Below are 24,154 nucleotides of genomic sequence, written 5' to 3'. Positions count from 1 at the left end.
GGCAGTCAGCTAATATTCCTATACCCAGTCTTGTTTTATTACTGTGTTTGTTCCCAACTGTAACGGGCTATATAAATAAATGTTAATAATGTTAGTAATAATCATGATGCATCACTATTTCCCAGGGAACAGATAAGTTAGAGTATTTGGTTCAGCCCAAAATACTGGCACATGTGTGTAGGAAACAGGTAAAACTGCAGATTCATATAATGACATGAGGCCGATTACCTGACATAACCCATAGCAACCAATCAGATATTTTTTCCATTAATATAAAAGTATATGGCTGCAAATATATGCACTCAATCTTGTATCTAAGTATTGTTGTCTGTATGACCCTTGCCTGGGACAAGCCAGAAGTTCTCATATATGTCTCTGCAGGTAGCGTCCCGTGACTCTACATAAAGGAGAATCGCTTTCAAGCTCTGAGTCTTCTCCCCACCTGACCAAATATTAACATCCGCCAGCAGAGCCTTTGATGTGTCACGATGCAGTGTCAACTGTGTACAGGCAGCCAGGCCTATATTAAGCTCCCTCATCTGTTACTGGAAGATACTACTGGTATTAATATATCCATTAACAGTTTACAAAATCTTAAATGGAATCATAATACAGGAAATGTGGGGGCTGGGTCCAAAATAAAATATACTACACAGCTCATCTCCCCTGAGGCTACCATCTGTAGCTGTGAAAGCCTATGGACCCGTATAGCATTATCCTGTGACGCTGATTATGTCTGTCAGACAGAATTATGTTCATCTGTTTAGTGACCACACACATCACTACTATCATCCACAGATACCTGAGAGACGTGTCCACAACGCTGTTCATCTTTCACTGAGATATTCAATGATGTCCAATTAAAAATAAAATAGCAATAGATTTGTAAAGTTTTAGGGCAGCAGAAGACCAGGGGGTAAATGTATCATACTCCGGTTTCTTCAACTCGCGGGAGTTCGGTGAGATGACAGCTAAAATTTAAAGCGGCGCTGCCTTGTAAAGGGAAACTTCCCTTTACAAGGCAGCGCCGCTTTAAATTTTAGCTGTCATCTCGCCGAACTCCCGAGAGTTGAAGAAACCGGAGTATGATACATTTACCCCCAGGTGTTTGATTCACAGTTACACTACAACACTGTTTACACCTCGCTTACAGTCACACAACAACACTGTGTACACCTCTCTTACACTCACACTACAATACTGAGTACACCGCTCTTACAGTCACACTACAACACTGTGTACACCTCTCTTACAGTCACACTACAACACTGTGTACACCTCTCTTACACTCACACTACAACACTGTGTACACCTCTCTTACACTCACACTACAATACTGAGTACACCGCTCTTACAGTCACACAACAACACTGTGTACACCTCTCTTACACTCACACTACAATACTGAGTACACCGCTCTTACAGTCACACTACAGTGCTACGCATGCCCCTTATAGTCACATTACAACACTGTGTACACCTCTCTGATTTATACTACAACATTGTGTACACCTCTCTTACAGTCACACTACAACACTGTGTACACCTCTCTTACAGTCACACTACAACACTGTGTACACCTCTCTTACAGTCACACTACAATACTGAGTACACCGCTCTTACAGTCACACTACAACACTGTGTACACCTCTCTTACAGTCACACAACAACACTGTGTACACCTCTCTTACACTCACACTGTGTACACCTCTCTTACAGTCACACTACAGTGCTACGCATGCCCCTTATAGTCACATTACAACACTGTGTACACCTCTCTGATTTATACTACAACATTGTGTACACCTCTCTTACAGTCACACTACAACACTGTGTACACCTCTCTGATTTATACTACAACAGTGTGTAAACCGCTCTTACACTCACACTACAACACAGTGTACACCTCTCTTACACCCACACTACAACACTGTGTACACCTCTCCCACCTTCTGTACATCTGCATCGTGTTTCTGCTGCATCTTGAGCTTCTCTTCATGAAATCTTGCCTCCATACCCTTGATTTTCATGTCCATCTACAAAAGTAGAGAACAATTGTGAATGGGACATGTGTAAAAATGGTCTCCTGTCCATGGATTCTTGTAACCTGTATATAAAAATTGTCCAGCAGTTCCATCCTTTATATGGTCCGAACTCTTAGTTGACTTTTAATGTCCTTACATTTCTCAGTAGAGATACATTAGTGCATATACATATTATCCATTTATTTAACGGTCTATGTTGTAATTGATATCTGTCTAAATCTATTCATTCTGTCACATTAGCTCATTTATAACACACAGATCATTGTTTCAATGCAGAATGTCACCTGCTTTGTTCCTCAGTCATAAAAATGAATTACATATTTTTGGTTGAAACTAGTATCACAAGTAAAAAAAATGTTTTATATTATCAATGCTGGAAAACAACAGGTGACTGTTTTACAATTATGTCAAGAATGTGTTAGCCAATGTCAAAGTCTCCCTTACTGAGCAATGACATATCAGCATGTGAGTTTATGAAAGAAAATTGCAATGGATGGGTACTGCTCTTTAAAAAGATTAAACAATTCCCAACAAAGTCTGTTAAGAAACAGAAAATATACATTGTGTACACATGACACACATTCACATGAGTCCTGCTCAGGGCAGATGGATTTAATATCTGTAGATCAAAGGAAAAAGGAAATATGTCCATCAAGTCCTTACCTATATCTCCACTTGACCCAAAGTAGGAAAGAAATCCTAGAATAACCCTCATAATACAACATTTGAGTTTCTAATACAACTTCAAGTTTTGATTAGAATTACAGTAAGATGCTGAGGTGGTTCACTTATCCAAGTGTGTTTTCCCGTCACTACCAGTTGTATATTCCGATACGGAACACTTTCAGTACACCAGTTGTACATTTCAATACGGAACACTTTCAGTACATCAGTTGAATATTCTGATACGGAACACTTTCAGTACACTAGTTGTACATTTCAATACGGAACACTTTCAGTACATCAGTTGAACATTCTGATACGGAACACTTTCAGTACACCAGTTGTATATTCCGATACGGAACACTTTCAGTACACCAGTTGTATATTCCGATACGGAACACTTTCAGTACACCAGTTGTATATTCCGATACGGAACACTTTCAGTACAACAGTTGTATATTCCGATACGGAACACTTTCAGTACACCAGTTGTATATTCCGATACGGAACACTTTCAGTACACCAGTTGTAATATTGCGATTCGGAACACTTTCAGTACACCAGTTGTATATTCCAATACGGAACACTTTCAGTACACCAGTTGTATATACCAATACGGAACACTTTCAGAACCTAAATTTAGGTTACCTTTAATAGACACTTTAAGTAGATATGTGGGATGTGATTTTAGTAAAGACAGTTTGTGGAGAAAAAAAAATGTATGGCTCCTTCCTAAACTAAAGAAAAACCAACCAAAGTAACAGAAATTTGAGGTGCTCTGGGGCCTGTGGTTGCTTCGGCAATTCATGAGACCCAAGGAGGTGGTAATTATGCAGCTTCCATAATGCCCCTGTGCATGTAAGACTTGGTCACTCATATTAGCCAAAACCAAAAAGCTGCTCTGTGTGGGGCTGGATTTTTTTAGAACAAGGGGATTCAAAATTATTACCTCCCCTCTAAAGGTGACAGACTCTTACACTGACAAATGTAGGGAAACTGGTGATCAGAATGATTTGAAAGCCACATATGTGCACAAGATCTGTGTTGGCCGCCAAGAGTTTGTGGCAACCTGGAACACGGGGTGTCCTTTAATCAAACTGAGCACAGCACAGGATGGTTGTAGCTGGGTTCATTATTTTTACTAGAAATGGGCAGAAAAATACAGAGTAGACCCCTCTACAAATTGAAACTAAACCCAGCACTGAAAAGTGCAAGCATTCCTAGCTAAACTGGTAGTAGTTGTGGCTAGGGAAACAAAAGGGAAGTGGGCAAAAAGTCCAAAGACCCATTACTCATATGCCCCTGTACCAACTACTGCAATCTCTATTGGGCAAATAACAACATAGGGCCTGATTCATCAAGGCACGTATCTGCCACTTTTGTGCCTATCGCCCAAAATTACTCTGTGCCAAACTCAAGTGCACACAGCCACGTCTGATTCACGCCCTACGTACGTCAAGTTACTTACTTTGATGTCCTATCTCTTACTCCAGCTATAGTGTAAGTCCTGATCAGTAGTGATGACACTATCGTATGCATGCTATAATATTTGTTTGCAATCACGAGCAACTGTAAAAATATATTTTACGTTCAGTAGACATTAACAACATTCTAATAATTCTATATAAGATTCTCGCCCCCCCAATACACAACTCACTGAATCTCTTGAAGCAGCACAGGAACGGGGTCTGGGGATTTTACTTGATCAAGAAGGACAGTAGCTACTTCGTCAATGTATGACTAAAGATTCAATTAACAGACTAACTAAGGAGAACACAAAGTCTACACTAGATGGAATTTGGTCCTTTAAGTTGCACAGTATATACCCACAATCATCTAATCTGTGCTGGAGAAATTGTGGGCAAATTGAAACATTTTTGCGTATATGGTGGGACTGTCCATCTATTCCAGTTTCTGGGTAGTCCTACTCTCCTTAAGTGTACACACTGTTTGCATTCAACTCCCCCGGGACCCCTCACAATTTTTTTGGGCAAACTAATTGCTTTGGTTTTTAAACCCTGGATTAAAAAAAAAAAAAAAAAAAAAACACCATATACAGTGGATACAGTAAGTCTAACCACCCCTTATTGTGGGTGAAAATGGTTGTAATCAACCCCAAAGATCAGCTGTTCCTGTAGGATTTCCTTGCAGTTTTCCTGGTTGCATCCTACTCCAATTGCCATGGCCCACAAATAGCTTTCAAAGCACCTACGGGATCTTATTGTTGAAAGATACCAATGAGAAAAGGGGAATAAAGGAATTTCAAATCATTACATGTACCACAGACACTGTGAAGACCATCATCATAACGTGGAGTAAATGTGGCACAACTGGGACATTGCTAAGATCAGGACGTCCTTACAAAGTTGATGACAGGACAAGGATAACACTCATCAGGGAGGCTACCAAGAGGTCTACAGTAACATTAAAGCAGCTGCAGGAATTTCTTTCAGGAATGGGTCACTCCCTGCATGTGACAACAATCTCCCATATTCTGCACGTGTTAGGCCTATGGGGCAGGTTGGCAAGACGGAAGCCATTTTTTACAAAAATCATTCAAGCCCATGTAAATATTGCAAAAAAGTATGTTAAACTACCCCAAACAATGTGGGAAAATAGACTGATGAAACCAAGGTTAAACTTTTTGGCTTTAATTTTAAAATATATGTGTGGTGCAAAAACAACACCCAGAGATCACCATGCCAACTGTGAGGCATGTTGCTGGCAGCATTATGCTTCAGACTTTCTTCTCTTCAGCTGGGACAGGAGGCCTAGCCAAGTAGAGAGCATAATGAATAGCTCCAATTATTAACATATTTTGGCACAAAACCTGCCAGCCTCTGTCAGGTAAAGAAAGAGGAGCTTCACCTTCCAACATGTTAACGATCCAAAGCACACATCCAAATCAACCAAGCAATGGCTTCAGAAAAGGAAGTCTTGGAATGGCTCAGTCAGTGCCTAGACCTCAATCCCATTGAAAACTGAAGGAATGACCTAAAGAGAGGAATGGGATATAATTTCAACTCCCAAGTGTGCAAAGGTAATAGAGACTTATTCAAAAAGATTCCCTGCTATAACAAAAGCAAAAGGTGCCTCCACAAAATATTAGTTTTGGGTTGTGCATACTTATGCAACCATGGTATTGTAGGTTTATTTATTTTCACTTCTGTTAAGATACAAAAGCAAAACTCATAAATTTGTTGGTTTTCATTTGAATTTTGTTGTTTGCGAGGTCACAAAGGTGGAAAAGATCTGACATGATTTATCTTGATTTGACAAAGTACCGGGGCCCTGGCCTGTCTGTGTATTGGGAGGAGCCAAAAACGTGGTCTGGAAAAGTCCCACTCCGTTACTATGGAAAGGGGCCCCAAAAAGTTGCTGTATCGGCAAATTTCTCTTGGCAGCCCTGGTTCCACTTGCACTGGTATTTACAAGCAATATCTTGTTAGATGAGACATAATGAGGGCTCTGCTTTGTTGTATTTAAGCATTTATCCAGAATGACTGTTTATAGTCTGCTGTTTAAAATAAAATAAATAAAATAAAAAAAGTATTTATGCTAATAGGATGCCAACTTAAAGTTCTGAAACAAAACAGTGAAATGGACACATCACGATTTATTGGAAATCAGTCGGGAACTAAACATCACTGCCCACCATGGGGTTAATGGAACATTATTTGACGGAGCAGTGTAATTATGAAGAGCCACCTTTGTGTCTGTGTATTACAGATGTGCCAGTGATAGGGCAGCAGTGAGTTCTGTATAGAAATGTATCTCACATTATTCAGTACAATGACGTCACAGGGTCCAGGCAGAACAGAGCAGGTCCGAGCGTCCTCTCCACAGCTCCCATGTCTAAGGAAGAATGAGCAGAACAGCTGACGTGCAGATTTCTTTGTGAAATTCATCGCAGTTTAAACATTTCCAGAATGCCTGAGTCAATGCATTGCAGGGACACAGATAACCACATCAAAGGCCGCTTTCGCAAACTCACTCATTTTTCAAGCAGCGAACCAAGGAGCAGGATGTAGGGGATTTCATGGCCGTGGACGATGTTCTATTTAGAAATTTGTGCTTTAAAGCTCTAAAGCTTAAACAGAAGCTGACGTTCTGTGATAAAAATCAGTAAGGGCTTTACACACCCGCTAATAAAAAAATCCCAAAACGGCAACCTCAGTTGTTCAAAGAACTAAGTACAGCTTTTTGGATTGTAATATTGTAAAACCATTAAGCACATGTCTATTCTGACCATATGACTGAATATCTATAGCCTAATATGCTCAATATTGCGCCTTTACAACACGATTCCACAGTGGGACTTACCGTTCTTTTCTATTATTTGAGGGGAGGATATTAGGATTAATCTTTAGATTCTGCCTGGAGTTCCCACTAAAGGTGACCACTAAAGGTGACCACACGCAGGTGATATGAACTAAACAATATGCGTTTTAATACTAGGTATTTTGGTAAATGTAGTCGGGAGGTGAATTTGATTGGTCAGTCTCAGATCAGATCCCAGTGATGCTGGAAACAATCGGGAGGTAAATCTTATTGGTCAGTCTCAGATCAGATCCCAGTGATGCTGGAAACATTTTGCCCACTCAGCCAAAACTGACAAGTTTCAGCACTCGGGCCAGGTTTGAGCGCACAGAATGGTAGTTAAAATAGTGAGCATAGCCGACCCATTGACTCGGCTTAACAAGGCCCTTTGCTGAAAGTTCCAGAAGGAAGGGATAAGCATAATGCCATTTCTGTTATCTGAATGCTGAAAATGCCCGAGATGATTGTCTTGGACATCTCCATACACCCCTATCAACATTAAGGAACCATATGACACTGATATGTGTTTATATCTTGACCAATGTTTCTTTCCAATTCAAACACACATCTAATGTATGTATGCATTCATGACAGAAAATGTTTAAGGACTGCTCGGGTTCACAGTTCTATGTCATGCCACCGCTGGGCTGTAATATGGTTTATAGAAGTTAGCTAAATAAATGAATTAACTAGCAATTTTAGACTGAAATATTTAAATGTACCCTAACATGCTTGCCACCTGTTTACTGCAATGTTTGGGGTGGGCCTTGCATCCCTGTAACTTCATAGGTCTTAATTTCTCAACCAATGAAAATGTTCTGTTAAAAATGATTGGCTCAAACACCTGACCATTGAAATGACCACTGACAGCAAGGGGCACAATCTGCTTTACTATTTGAGCATTCCACCCATCTCAGGGGTATATTTACTAAACTGTGGGTTTGAAAAAGTGGAATTGTTGCCTATAGCAACCAATCAGAATCTAGTTATCATTTATTTAGTACAGTCTACAAAATGACAACTAGAATCTGATTGGTTGCTATAGGAAACATCTCCACTTTTTCAAACCCGCCATTTAGTAAATATACCCCTCAGTGTAACATTTCTGTGATTTGGGTATAGCCTTTCTGCTTCATCTGATAGAGTGATGGGAAATAGATTAGATAGAATAGATATGTAGACAGACAGATATCTGTTTAATGTGTACTTGAATATAGGCGACATCGACTCTTAATAAAACATTGGTGAAAAATTGGTGTAAGGTTGTAATACCAATAGTTCTAGATTTACCACAAAACAATCCATTGTTTCGCCATGAAAATATTTAAATCCAGCTACAGTATTTCAAACCCTAAAAAAAATAACATTTTGACGGAGGATAAGATGAGTTTCTCAAAGCGTTTACTCAAAAATTAGGAGAAAGTAATGGGAAAAGTCAGCAAACATACCTCTTTCTTATGTAAGCGAAAGAGAGCTTGTTCATCGCGATAGTCAGCGCTCCTTCCCAGGCGTGATTGTGGGGAAACCTGTGGTAACACGGTTATTATTATTATCTTTTATTTATATATTAATATTATATTTTATTCAAAAGGCGCCACAAGGTTTCCGCAGCATATCTAATATATAAAAGCCTAGCGGCGTGTTAGTGTGTGTGTGGAAAAAACTATTTTCTCAGAAAGGGCTCATCCAATTGACCTGAAATTTGGTATACTGACATTATTTGACAAAAAAATTATAATAGTGAAGTCAGTTAACTTTCATCATCCCCCCTTCCCCCCGTGGGAGGGGTAGTAAAGGCTAAATTTACGAGTTTAGAGCTCAAACTCATTTTCGTGAGGTAATTTTACCACATGAACACACATGCTGTGTTAGTGTGTGTGTGTGTGTGTGTGTGTGTGTGTGTGTGTGTGTAAAACTACCGGGTGACAAGCTCAAGCGCCACCTGCTGGGCGGAGTTATATACTACACTGACCTACTAAATTCTTAGCATTATCTAATATATAAAAGCCTAGCGGCGTGTGTGTGTGGCGATGAAGATGACAAGAACCTTTTTAACACCTTAAGTAGCTTGATTTGACTAGAATGCATGAGTATCATGCACGGGTTAACTTGCATATATATATATATACACAGATAAGAACAATGGGTTCAGATAGTTAAAATATATATTCCAGGGGCAAAACTTTTCGCAATTTTTGAACATCATTATCAAGCAGAAGTTATTTTAATCTCACAAAATATCTTCACACAGTGCAAAAAGTAGTTTTTGTTTTAAAAACAATAAAATCAGCCTAATCCTCACCCACAAAGAGATATTTACAAGTGTATATGAGCACTATGAAACATGTAATTACTTATCATTTTTATGTAGAATCATGTATGCATTTATATGTACATAATATATGGAATAATATATCTCATATTGTAAATTATAAGAACTGACAGATTATAAGCTGCAACATCGGATCTTTCAGTTTATAGTGATATTATTTATACAAGTTTATACGCATATTAGCATGACATGTGAAATTATTTGTACAGATGTCTCTTCCTTTCACTATCCTTTTGTCACAGCAATCTTTTGATAGAGAGAGACGAGGGGGTAAATATATTAAGACGACAACGACTGCAAGATGAAGAAAATCGGCAAGTTTGCAGTCAAAATTTAAAGCTCTGATGGCTTTAAAGGCAAAACAATGCCTTCAAAGCCATCGCCGACTTAAATCATCGCTGCAAACTTTTCTGGCGACTTGCAGAAATCGGAACTTAATACACTTACCCCGTGGAGTTAAAAAAACAACAATATTGCATTAATATATCATAAGCATGCATGCAACACTTATTTCAAACTGCAGATTATGTTGTGCTTATGTAAAACTGCATTGCACATACGTGCCTTCTGTATGGCAACCATGGTGAGCTTATGAAGAAATCTATATGTATATGAAGAATGACATGTACTACATACTGTGTACTGGTAATCTGGGCTGATATGTACTACCACAGGGAGACCACGAGCAAGGGGACCCCCTGCTATAGAGCTGGTCACTGCAGGGCAGCTGCTTCACATGAGAGAGTGGCCACAAAATTAAAAAATAAATGCATGCCACCCTCCCAGAGGCTACGAGGCCAAATTGTTTAGCAGCCTTGCTGGGTAAAAATTTGGGGAGGGGACAATGCTTCTCTTTTTAATTATTTAGATTTTGATTATTATTAGACAGGTCACTGAAAGATTGACAGCACGGCACCAGAACGGATCGTTCTCTCATCTTGTGAAAAGTTATGTTAATCTATGTGTACATTTCTGTAAATATATAAAAATTCCTAGTCTGATGCTTAATACATACCGGAGGTAGAGGCAATGGCTTTTCTCTCAGATATCTTGGTTTTTCTATCTATTGACAAAACATACATGCAATGATTACACAGAAATGTACTGTTCCTGATTGTTGGCCACTTTGTAAACACCAGCTAACAGTGAGTTTACCAGTGATCATTCCAACAAGCATTATTCCATCACCGGTCACATGAGAACGCTAACATTTATACTTGTTAATTTAAGATGTAATGCTAATACCACAATCGTTTTGACAGTAATGCAAAAGTAATGATCTATGTCATGTGCTGAAAAACAGTTGGCGGAATAGCGAAGAACTGTAAGTGATTGACAGTTACTTACGGTCAGACTACAGATGCTACACTGTGTCATTTATGAAAAATAAATGAATAAATAAAAATAAAAAACAAACAGGCAATATGCTTCATCCCCCAAATCTGCAGCCAGCCCCAGTTCTAGACAGCTTGGGCTGGTTTCCACTATCTATCATCAGAAAGTTTACTACTTTTCCATGTTCTGCAACATCATGAACGTTGGGTTCCCATTCTGGTGAAAACCAGCCCCAAGTTGGTCAGCACTTTATAGAGTTTCACTGGTTGTCGCTGACCATTCCTATGCCAAGCCATCAACTCACAGATTTCGAGTGTCATCTGCACACCTACGTAATACCGCAGTAGTGGGAGGATGCCGCTGCCACCACCAAACTCTTTTCCCTGCACCTGGAACTACTCACGCTTCTAGAGTAATGTGTAGATGCAGCACCTCTGTGCTGGCTGCTCTAGCTGAATCCCCCTTGACCAGTGACCATTGATGAGAATTGCTGCTAGCTACAGAGAGCTGAAGCAGGAAACTGGGCTCAACGCAGGACAACCAAGGGACTGGTTAAAGAGAGAGCGCTTTAATCTGTTGGTCAAAGGAACACTGGAGGGCAGGCATCTCACAAGCAAGATCTTAGTAACGGTTTTATTGACTCAAATAGCTCATATACCAGCAGAGCCATGATGTCCTTGCACGCCAGTAGAGGGAAGTGATGTAGGAAAACTTTACATAGGCTGATAACCTTTCTGTTATGCAGATTTTTACATCTCTGTACATTTACTATAGTGGCAGGGGTGCTGGTCTGCCCTTGGCCATATGCAGCTGCCAGAAGACTCAGCCCCATCTCAGCAATAGCACATCATAGTTTGGACTGGAAGATCTAATCACCTCTCCAGACTTACTTGTAAGACCTTGTGAAGTGATCTTGCTTCACCATCAAGCCAATTTCAGCATCAAAAAGGTTTGGAGCAAGATCCCGGGTACAGCTTGGAATTGCCGGCTGCCGGAGTTGCTGGGAGTACTTCCGACACTGCCGTTCTCTGGACTCTGTACAGTGGGCACTGTATTCTGACACTGCCAGGTCCATCATCCCTGACCCCATTGGTCCAGAAGGTATTTATAATTACTTAGATGCAAGATGAATGTATAGATATAAACAAACAGCTTCCATGATGAGAGAATGGACAGGCAGGGGGGCTACAATTTGTGTGTGTATTTTTTAAAACTCTCGGTATATTGAACAAGGACAGGGGAACCAATATAGTGTGGACCCACTAGGGTGCAAAACTGCCATTCCAAGGGTCTGAATTGTATTAATCATTTCATCCCCCCCAGGCCAGGGTGGTTAGGATGAACCTCAGTGCTTTTGAACATGGGTCTGGTAACCTTTGGGGGAGCATACTATTATTGAGTACTACCACCCCCTTCCTTTCTCTAGAACTCTACTGACCAGAATTTCAGGGTGAACATATGGTAAGTGTTTTGTCTCATTAAAACCAAAGACTAGAACCGATCTCTGCCAGCTGTGGAGCTTGTGCAAAAATTGAGCCCTTTTGTAGAGTGCAAAGAGTAGGGACACCCCTGAAGAAGCACTTCTCTCTTTATAACTTTATCTCATTACAATAATCTCACTCCGCAAATTGATATGTGAGCAAACTTCTGCCCTTCTGAAAATACGGTCATTTCACTCTGCAGACCTATAACGCCCTGATGGAAATCTGGGGGCAATTCAGCAAAAATAAGTGCACTGCTGGCCAAAAGCTACATTTGTGCTCTGGAGTGGCCGCTTTGCAATTTGTAAGTTACCTCCATTGTCTTTACAAAGTCTACACACAATACCTCAATTCATAGTTCTGTGATGTATGGTATATGGGTAAGAAAGAATCTGTTATTTCTGAGAGTTGGCATATCTCTTCTTAACAAGGTCAAAAATAAACATTAGGCTACTGAAGGACAATGGGAAGGATACATTCCTATCATTGGCGGATGATCTTAACCAAGTGGCTGAGATCTTAATTTATGTATGCAAAGGTGATTGTGGCTGAGCCTATAGAAAGGGTATAAAGTGGGATAAACGTATATAAAATAATTATCGATCTTGATGAAAGATTGAACCACAAAGGTACAACAAAGGTATTTTGAAAGAAGTTACAAGTTAACCACTGTGCAGTAGTGCCGTATGCAGCACAGTATGCAAACTAGTGTTAAAGCAATTATAATATAGTGCTACAGAAAAGGGTAGCACTTAATCAATAAGAAAAACAAACAACTGTAATAAAACTAGCCACAATAAGTCGCAGTCAACTGTTGCTTTCCTATATCCATATACCCACTGGAAGAGAAATCTCTAGATTGATATATTTGTGAATGCAGCTCCTACTTCAGGACTGCTATAGAACCATTAGGATAAACTCACTCTGATTACTTTAGATTATAGCTGTGCTGGAGCTGTCAGTGTGAAACAAAATACAGCTAATAAAAGAGAAGTATAAACTTTTCTTTGGATTGATATTGCAACATGTTTGTCCAAAAACAACTAGAGTGCTTGATCATAATCCAAATCAAAGTCGATCAGATCATTATTGGGCATATTATAAAATGCTATTGGACGATGAATGCACACCACCCCTATCCGTGTGTGTAGAAGTCCAAATCTGACACTGGTTCTGGTGCTCTGGGCATGTGACAAGGGATAAGTGGCACATAAGTGGCCAGTTTAAGCAATGCTGTATGTGTCAACATTGTCAATCTGTGGCTGTCCAGTTGCTGTGGAACTATAAGTCGAAGCATGCAATACATGCTGGGACTTGCAGTTCCACAACAGCTGGGCAGCGATTGGTTGGTCAACTAGTATCAAATAAGCACTGAAAACAGACAAATCAGAATAGATTCTAGAATTTTGAAGAGGTGTCATGCTGACCATTCTTTATTTATTGCTTGTCCTGTCTCTATAGGTAGATCTAGTGCTAATAAAAAAAAAACTATTTGGGGGGAGCAGAAACCATAGCTCCCCTACAATTTTGGTTACTAGCCACCCTAGGCTGATTATCACTATAATAGGGACTCCTGCAGCATAAAGTCCCTCATTATAATGATGGGGGAAAGATGGGTAGGCATCAGCATGTCTGCAGTCCATGTTTAATGGACAAGGGGTCCATAAGACCAGCCACACCTCTTAAAAATGCACTTTCCTCCTCCCCTTGTGTGTATTTTACTTAGGCTTTATGAAGACCATTTACCAAGGGCACTTGGCAGCACAAATACATCTTTGGACCTACTCCATGCCTCTATCTGTGCATGGTGTGCATAGGTTTGCGGAGTAAACAAGGTACATCTGCTGAAGAGTATTCAGTGGGTAGAAGTTGGGCAGAGTGGAGGCAATCCCACTGAAGCATGGACGAGTGGCACCAGTGCACTTAGTTTTGCAGAGTAACACAGAAGAGAGAATCGATTTGTCTGGTCCAAATATGAAGCTCTAGTAAATAGGTGGCGGAAAAATAATGTGTGCATAAGAAACATCCTGGAATCGGTTGACACAAAGGAGCTACTCACTCACCTATATCCGGCACTAGTGGACACAGATTCCCTACTAGAGAGGACCCACTGCACTCTCTGGCCAAAACCCAAAAATCACATCCTTCAAGGAACATTATTGTATGATTTCTAAGCAATAAAGTGAGAGTAAGGCTCTTTGATGCTATTCGTAGCCTTGCGCATATATTTTCTGAAAACACTAAACTGCAAAACAACCAAGACTTAACTTTAACTACTATACTTAACCTAAAGGACAAGTAGGACATTTCCAGCGCTCTCTGAGAACAAGAGTGAGATACAGGTGGGGTTTCCCTTTCAGACTTCTGGTGGAGGTAGTTGGCGAGATAATGACCATTAGGGCTCCTAAGGAGGGTAAATAACTGATCAAATGCCTTCACTAAAGCAGGTTCCCCGAATATTCTCCCACATCACCCACTAGAAGTGGAAACACATTTTTTTAAGCAAAGTCCATCTTACGCCAAAAGATTGAGTACAATCAACTCTATTTTAATCATCCACAAACAAGCAAATTAGACATCCATTAGTATTTCACCAAAAATGGAAAAAGTACAGTCTTCTTTCGTTCAGAAAACAACACTCCACCCCCATTAAAGTCTGCCTAATCTTAGCCTGTTATTGTTCCGATCACCCAATACATGGACTAAGCAAACATTAAAACAGAGAAGTATTGCTCAGCTATTCTTCAGCTTTTGCTCAAATCACTCTCAACTACATCATCTCATCTCTGCAATCTTGAAGTCAAAAACCCATCCGCTCCCTGATCCAATTCTCTTTTAGCTAAACTTGGACAAACCATTGTATAATGATTTCAACTAGGACATTATAGCAGAAGATGTCATTATAGATGGTTTTGAGAGTTGACAATTACAAACCTGCATATATCACTTGCAATAAGCTTACCCACTGTGAAAGTCAAATAATTGGATGAAGTAAACTAAATTATTTAATTACCGTGAGATTGCGATTAGTACGCCAGATGTTATGATGCAATCGCATGGATTAATAACACACATTTACATTCACACTTACACTTACACTTGTAAATAATATACATTTAAGCTTCCAATCCACATTTATCAGTAAAATGCATTAGAGATTATTTATACATAAATGATACTATATTAAAGGTATCTAAGGCTCAGGATATAGGAAATATATCATGTTTAGTGTAATTTTGATCTACACATTACCATGAGGAATTCGCTACCATCAGCGAAGCGATCACTTCCTGCAATCGCTAGTTATAGAAGATAAAGGATTAATACTCAAAATTACATTGTGTTTGGAATACAAATAGGTTGGTAAAAACTGGATTAGGCAAGTTCTCTTAGGCACAACATGTGCTCAGCTGCTGGAGTGAGCTGGCTACATCTTATCCCTGGACTAATAAAGACCTCACTAAGTTTTATCTGTGTACATAGTGACATCATCAGTTTTTCTTGTAAACCGAAACTGCATATAAGCAAGTTTCTTTGGGCCATTGTTCTCTACCTTCCTGACTGCAGACTACATGGACCTGGGCCTAGGTGAAGCGCTAGCGAAAATGGAATGTATTTGGTTGTTATATTTTCCTGTGTCATTGTTATACCTTTTTATGAGTCATAAGGCTTGCTGTAAATCCTGCTATAATTTGCAATTAAATATCTTTGTGCGATGGAACCACAATAATCGCATTGGACAATGTTTATTGGCAAGGAACAAAATGAACATAACACCCTTAAGGGATTCACTGTATGTTTTTAATTGGCCACAGTGCCATTTTTACTGTGTCGGACAGCTTTACAAATGAGTAAAATAACACAATAAAACATGCCAACTTTTTAATATAGAAGTCATAACCACTATGATATAGTGACAAAAGCAGCTGAGAAATCGGAAGCTGGGTATCTGTATCCTCCAGATACATAGGCACTGCTTTTAACAGCCTTCCTTATAGGCAATATTGCTTTCATGCTACAATACGAATCATCATCATCTATTTATATAGTGCCACCAATTCCGCAGCGCTGTACAGAGAACATTTACCATTCACATCAGTCCCTGTTCCATTGGAGCTTACAGTCTAAATTCCCTACCACAACTTACACAAGTATGTTTTTGGAGTGTGGGAGGAAACCCACACAAAAACGGGGAGAACACTGTGCTGCCCATTTTGTGTGCATCCTCTGGGATATTTTACTAATTTGTTAAAATGCAAAAAAGCCATTGTATATTTGTAATGGCTATCAGGAGAACTATTAGGGAATTTAAAGAATATTAGAAACGCTCCCTAGATGCAAAGCAGGGTAGGTCACAAATAATCTTCATATACGACTAAACAAACCCCTTTAATTAATTTAAGCAGACTGGGAGAGATGAGATTTTCTACTTTGTTTTGTAAGTCCTTCCACCACTGTAAATCCTGCTTGAGATTAATCTAGAATTTTGATCCAATTTGACCTGTCTATATTCGCCCTCATCTAGAGCCTAGTAACAATCAATAAAGTATACCGGAGTACCTCATCTATTTTCCTACTGCTAGTAAAGCAGATTAGGGGGTAAATGTATCAAGCTGCGAGTTTCCGGCGGGTTTGAAAAATGGAGATGTTGCCTATAACAACCAATCAGATTCTAGTTTTTATTTTGCAAAATGTACTAAATAAATAACTAGAATCAGATTGGTTGCTATAGGCAACATCTTCAAGTGACAAACCGGCTGGAAACTCGCAGCTTGATACATTTACCCTTATGTTAGGTGTTTATATGCAAGTAAATGAGAACTAATTGCTCTAATCCCGGGGTTCCTCTTACCCGCAAGGAAGGAGGCAAGAGATGATTGAGAGACAAGATGACTATAGAAGACCTACAGTGACTAGGGCAATCCTATAAGAGTACTCCAAGAAACTGACTCACACATCATCATCATCACCACCATTTATTTATATAGCGCCACCAATTCCACAGCGCTGTACAGAGAACTCACTCACATCAGTCCCTGCCCCATTGGAGCTTACAGTCTAAATTCCCTAACACACACACACACACACACACACACACACAGTGCAAAGTCTAACAGGAGACTTCATTGTGGGTTTAACCTGTCTCACCTTAGCAAACTATTGCTTTCCATATCTTCCTTTCCCATTATTAACTCTCCTGCCACTGTTACAATCAGAGCGCAGCTGCCTAGCCTTTGAAGAAGCTTCCCCATTGCTAAGTAGGCCTTAGGGCAGCACGACCCTGCCACTGTGGGTGCACCATGGAATTTCAGCTCCAGAACCATCAGAATGCTCAGTGGAGGTGGCTGCAGTTACTGTGGCTTGCAGATCACTGCACTCTGCAAATCTTATTGCCTTGAAAAAAGACCAGAGAGAGCTTGAAACGCGTTTGGAAATCAGTGGATACCTGCCGGCATATGTGAGAATTTCATTGTGCAGATAGCAGATTAAACAAAACCTGGAAGTTGTTGAAGGACTTTTCATATCCTGCATTTCAAATAACTGCATTTAGTAGGAAGGTCTGCATTACCATAGGAAGAGGAATTGTTTATGTGATGTGCTATAAATGTACCTTTTTATGCAAGTTTTTATGAAATAAATCAGATCTAAAAATGGGCTTTCCCCGTCCATTACAGCAAGTACTGTCCATCACCACTTCCCTCCACCACCTCTTTTCATTTGTTGTATTGTCTCCGAAACTTTGCTCCAGCCAACAAGCTGCTGCAGAGTTTTGTTCCAATGATAACACAACTATCAAAGGGTGGATTGTGACAGTAACATGGCAGAGGAAAGTATAAATGGCTGAACGATAGACAAGATGGCTGAAAACTTGGAAGTTAAGCAATATTATTTTTTTACTGGCTTGCATACGCCAGTACATGCCAATCCATAAATTGCTAAGTTAGGATCAGATGAATTTTCTGCAAACTGACTAAATAAGGTTCCTGGAAAAACTGATGACGACATAAGAGGCATTGAGGTATGGATGCTTTAATCAGTGGTGTCATAAAGTTTAAACCAATTGTAATCATTTCTTGTGATGTAAACATGGGTATAAAACATTGTGTATTTGTTATAGTGGGTGTGACTGCTTGGTTTGAACCAGACATCCTATTATACATAGCAAATACAAAGAAACTTGCTGTCATCTAATACTTGTTCATAGTTTTTGATATGTCTGCGATGACATACATATTACTAGGCTGATTAAAGAGATCTAATTGGCCACTGAAATACAGAATTGTTTTCTTATGCCAGTAATATAAAGTTCATCTTAATGGGACAAATTTCATAACTTTTTTTTGAATTTGTCAGATGCATCTACATGCAAAATTACTACAAAATGTTGATATTTCTCCCATGCCATTTGGTAACACTGAGGCTGCACAGAAGAGCTTACAATCAACTGGATGGAAAGCAAACATCACTAATTATTTTTTTCAGCTGTCGAGCAGAGAACATCATTTCAAAGCAATGTGTGTTTGGGGGAGAAAAAACACACTGTTTACACAAAAAGAACTGAAAATACTTTTCTAAATACAAAATACAGGCACGGATTTAATTATCAACTCTATTTCAAGACCAAATAGAATCTGCTTCTCAAAAACAAAGCGTAGGGGATAAAAAGAGAGAGAGAGGAAGGGCTGGAGAGTGTGTGCAATATTTTATAAGGACTTAGTCATGAGTTCGCCTGCTCGCTTACAGCGCCCAGATGGTCTTTGATGTCTGGTGTTCCCACTTTGTAATCCACAATAACAAAATATCCACTTTTTCCCCTCCTCTGGTCTGTAAACATTTAAAATTGTCTTAACATTTTTTCTTTCAAGATTGTCATTTAGAAAACGTTTGCTCATACAGCATGACCGCATAAAGAAAAAAGTAGGGAAGAAAAGAATAAAAAAAAATAAAGAAATGTGTGTTTCGCTGCCAAACCCCCTTTTGCCCCTCAACAATAAGGAACAGCAAAAAATAATGTAAAAAGAAACTAAACACAAAGTTACAGATAAATGACTTTAGCTGTGTGATGAGAGCAACATGCAAATTTAGCAATATTTAACAGCAATGACAGGAGGAGGCAATCAAAAAACAGATGTATGAGATCTGGGCGTGCCAATAGAACGGCTATGAATCAAATGACTAAAGGGGGCTGTTGGATGCGAAACGCGCAGAGCTGAACTAACGTTGAACTGTGCCTGGGTAAAGAATATTCCATTACTACAAGCTGCAATTTGACATACTTTATTAAAGCCTTTCTTCTTTTTAATCTGACCAGGAGGCTCTTCTTTTTTGGCATTGTGGTGTATAAAATATTCCTTCGTTTCCCAGGAAAGTCTGGCCCACCAACATTGTATTGACATAAATCATGAGGACTGGAGCCGGAGAGGGGAGAGTTTTACAGATTAGCACGACGTAAAAAATAGATCTAAATTAATAAAGCAGAGAGAGCAATTATCCATTGTCAACACACCAACATTTCCTATACTGTCAGAAGGAACACGAGACCTTAACTGCAAAGCATTATGTCTTGGGAATGAAATCAAGTCAATATCATTAAAATGTCATCATGCGGGAGATTTTCAATTTATCGTACAGTACTGTCCACTGTCTGCTGGAATATAGTGTAGTTCAACGTATTTTCAATGTGGCAAAACGTTTGTTGAATGTTGAGCAACATTTGACAACGGGTCCTATGACATCACAGAATTCCTGATTCCATATGGTCAGAAGGCGAGTTATATACCCCACAGGGCCTAACTACTACAACACAGGAGAAACATACTTCTCCTTATTCATGAAAGTTAAAAACAAACGTACATGTCAGACGTCAGTAAAGGTGCTCTTAGGTCCCCAAATTCACACTATTACTATAATCTTGATTTATAAAATATTATCATGGCAATGTAATAAACAACTGGCAATAGCCATATTGCGGGGTGTCCTGAAGCACCAGGATTCCCAAGTTCGGCAGGCTCCAACTCATTTTGCATATTCTATTTATTTATGCGTTTTACTGTGCATTGATGGAAAATTTATTATAAATTAGTTGACGTTCTTTTCCGTAAAAAACCCCAAAAAAACCGATTGTCCGTTACATCTATTTTGACTTGACAGGGGTCTTCAACGGAAGCAAAACAGGTGATCAGTTTCCAAAGCGAATGATGGCGAGGAGACTTACATCTTATTTCCACAGATTGTGGTTATACTGTTGACAGGACAGAGGCCTTAAATCACCAGCTGCATCACATGATGGAATGCCACGACTGTGATGGGTCCACAAGCACGAAAGGGGCGACATCATGGATCGCTGACACGTGTAAGCCAGTGATTTATGCAGACACTAAGAGCCTGCTATTGGGTTTCCTACAGATTGATGTACGCTCAGTAGCAAGGTGATCTGCAAAGCAGTTTAATCCCCCCCAGCCTGCAGGACACTTCTGACACATGGGCCGGGAGAGTGCAGACCTCCTGTCTCCAGCAGTCTGTGCAGATCCTTCAATCTCTCTCCCCTGGCAGGAGACTGGATACAGGGGCTTGTGTGTCAGTGAAAACATTTCCTATCTGCAAATTGAAGATTTCCTTTCCCTGTCCACAGGCCAAATACATAGGGGAAACGTCTCAATAACGGCACATGGAGACGGATGGAGAGAAACACCAGCATGCTGTCATCTTGATAGTTACAAGTTGAAGTGGGGACTGATACATGTGAAACACAAACAAAGCAAGACAGCCAATATGCTATCAACCACTGTTGTATATATAAGCCCGTGCTGTACTAAACTAAATGGTAGATCTGTTATATAACGCATGCTTATATGTTATGTCCTTTTCAACCAGTTTGCCATCGTAGACAACCTTGCATGCTCGCCAGTCATTGTGTATCCCCCACAAGTACTCCTTCTTTCCACTGACTATTCACGCAGCTTAGATCCAGGCACTTGTGGCTCAGGTTGTGAGTATATATAAGGGTGCATTGCACCCATATCTTCATTCATTTATACTACCAGCTGTTCTGACTGTATATTCGGTATATGACCTGGCATGTTATGATCTTACCATATAGTCTGGTTACCGTGACCTCAGCTAGATTCCAGACCTCCAACCAGATTTTCCCCTCCCAAACTCATTGTCTGCCTCTGGACTGCAATACTATTGTGTTTAATCCGCAGCTACCGAAAGGGAGTATCCTTGGGGTCTAGATCTGTGTGTATTCCACAGCACAGTACAAAACGTCTTTGTGGTCAAAATGGAAAAAAAAACAAAAAAAACAAACCATTGTATGTAAATGGGTTGGAGTGGAGTGCCCAGTGGAGCTGAGTTTCGAAAACACAGGAACATAAACATTGGTGGGGGTGAATGAATCAAAGATTAATTTGTTTTTAATCTAACGCATATTAGCCTGGTGCGCAAGGCAAAAGGGTGGAACGCTACAAGTGTATTAGCCTGGGACGGCCTGTACCCTTAATCAGGCCCTGGGAGTATTCATTACACTCTGAGCCCCAGGTCAGCAGCACAGAGGATTCACAAATTGCCACAGTAAAGCCAAAGACATTTAATACTGTACAGCGATTCTTTTGGACTCTGTGGCAATACCTGCCCGAGTGTGGGCAGTGTGTCAATCCAAATAGTCCATCTACCACTTTAATTATTCTTTGTAGATATACAGATTTTTCGTTCCAGCTTTTCAGTGCAATGAAGCAATGCAGTTCACCCTAACACAACAGTGTAAGACCCAACAAACAGATCGGCCTACAGAAAACCTCTACTACTTTTATGCAAGAGATGAAACATTTTACACTGATGGAAAACACGGTGGCTCCCATTATTTTGAAGCAGAATACATAACAGACAAATTAAGTTAATTAGTTATACAGAACATCCCATTCCTCCTTTCTGGGTGTCAAATTCAGTAAAACAATTATATTCATTTTATACCATAAGCATGATGTGAGTGAGTTCTCTGTACAGCGCTGCAGAATTAGTGGCGCTATATAAATAGCTGATGATGATAATCATTCCAATGCTATTGATTTTCAGAACAAAAACAGCAAATGTCTTGTGATATCTAGCACAGATGGGAAACCAGCATACGTGTTACGTGTGTCATTACCCAGTATAGCCTTTAGCGGAGGAAAGAGCTGATTAAATCGCTGCGCAATATTTACTACAACAAAATCTTACATCAATGTCTACTGAGAAAACTCTGTGTTACATCTTCTATATGAATCTACATCTGGTTCTATGCCTGTGTGGTAGTTATGACGTAGGAATTTCGTACTTTCCTACAATATTCCTTTTGTGAAGAATGCAAATAGTATGTAGTATGACATCCTTCGGACCCGCAGTTCACTCTCTTCAGTGGCCCAAACCCCTTTTCCCCCCTTCAGACAATAAACAGCGCCTTTGCCAAACAAAGAAACATCACAGAGATGTGATTCAAAGCATCACAAAGACCAAGGGGATTGTTTTGCTGTTAAACTAAGCAATGGACACAATTCAAAGTACAGTCATTAGAAAGTCTCAAGAAAGGCAGACAGTCAGCTCGGTTCAAAGAGCGGGATTAGCAAATGCCAGGGAACAAGTGTTATGACTTCATTAATTCTTCCCAGAGATATCAGTCTCTGAACTGTTCTCTTATCCCACATTACTTTGTGATTACGTTAATGGGGCTTTTAACACACCATTCCCTCATAGGCTTAAACTTCAAGGTCTAACCCTAATCTATGGGCCAGATTTAAAGGGTCCCCAAATATTTGAACAATTGTCCTTTTTCTGGAAATCAGAGGATACTTGGAGGTTGACTCATTGTTCAAGTGATGCAAGAGAGGATATTGTAGGTAATTATTATTAACCATTATATTATAATCACAGTATTCATGAAAACTGACCAATCAGTGTGTTGCGCACATTGACCATTATTTCCTTACATTGCACAGCTAATAAGTGCAGCCATTGTTGTGTAACATGTGCCTTAATACACACAAATATACACAGACATGACAGTCTCTCTCCAATTGTCTTACTCCCACATGATCACGTAAAGTACAAATAACAGCTACTTGTAAACTAGATATATCTAATATAAAGTATTTATATTTTGCAAAACGGTATGACAGATATTATATGTAAACGCGGTATTCACAATCTAGACAGAGTTGAAGTCTTGGGGCTATATTTACTAAGATGCGGGTTTGAAAAAGTGGGGATGTTGCCTATGGCAACCAATCAGATTCTAGCTGTCATTTTGTAGAAAGTACTAAATAAATGAAAGCTAGAATCTGATTGGTTGCTATAGCCAACATCCCCACTTTTTCAAACCCGCATCTTAGTAAATTTAGCCCTTGGTTTGTTCTGGTCATTGTAGTTAGAGTATAAAACATGGAGAAATGCGGAGAGTTGTGACCATATGTAGGGAGGATTCGCCGGTGAGGTGCAGAAACTCCTGAGGAGTTGGGGCATGTGACCACATAGAGGGTGCAAGTGTTAGAGACAACTAGCAATATTCTTATAGTTTACACTAAAGCTGGGTATACACTACATGAAAAAACGATCAGTATTTAGCTTATGTGCAAAACAGAATACTAATTTGCACCCCTTGCATTGTAACATGGTTTTGTCCAGGAGACTGAAATAAGAAGTTTCTCAAGTTAAGATCCTAAATGAATCAGGCCCTTGATTTTTACAGTGAAATTTAAAGTTAATCTAGGACATGCTCTACCCCAACTATAAATCTGTCCCCACATTTTAAATTTACCTCCCCCTCCAAAGCAACATGGTTTTGCCAAGGTGCAAAGTTACTCCTTTTTTTTTTTTTTGCTTTACTTTCCTTAATGACTCTTATGTTCTTGATCTAAATGTAGAGTGACAGCAGTCACCCAGATGTATTGCCCAGTGACACAGCCTGTATTTAAGGGGTACGAGAGGCAGCCGCCATTTAGTAG

General features: G+C 39.7%; 1 protein-coding gene across 6 annotated transcripts in view; it reads right to left on the bottom strand.

The window, feature by feature from the left end:
• Positions 1–24,154, bottom strand: part of CEP112 (centrosomal protein 112) — a 231,435-nt gene that overhangs the window by 181,029 nt on the left and 26,252 nt on the right. For 4 of the 6 annotated variants that reach the window (XM_075178038.1, XM_075178043.1, XM_075178040.1 and 1 more), the window contains exons 7-9: positions 10,376–10,423; positions 8,477–8,554; positions 1,950–2,036 (exon numbers count right to left, since the gene is read on the bottom strand). In XM_075178038.1, coding sequence (XP_075034139.1) covers positions 1,950–2,036; positions 8,477–8,554; positions 10,376–10,423 — 213 coding nt within the window. The remainder of the gene's footprint in view (positions 1–1,949; positions 2,037–8,476; positions 8,555–10,375; positions 10,424–24,154) is intronic. The other 2 variants (XM_075178041.1, XM_075178042.1) reach the window with 1 other exon arrangement.

Source organism: Mixophyes fleayi, chromosome 6, assembly GCF_038048845.1.
Source record: "Mixophyes fleayi isolate aMixFle1 chromosome 6, aMixFle1.hap1, whole genome shotgun sequence".
Taxonomy (NCBI): domain Eukaryota; kingdom Metazoa; phylum Chordata; class Amphibia; order Anura; family Limnodynastidae; genus Mixophyes; species Mixophyes fleayi.
Note: the sequence above shows the minus strand (reverse complement) of the source record. Positions and strands in the feature narration are given on the sequence as shown.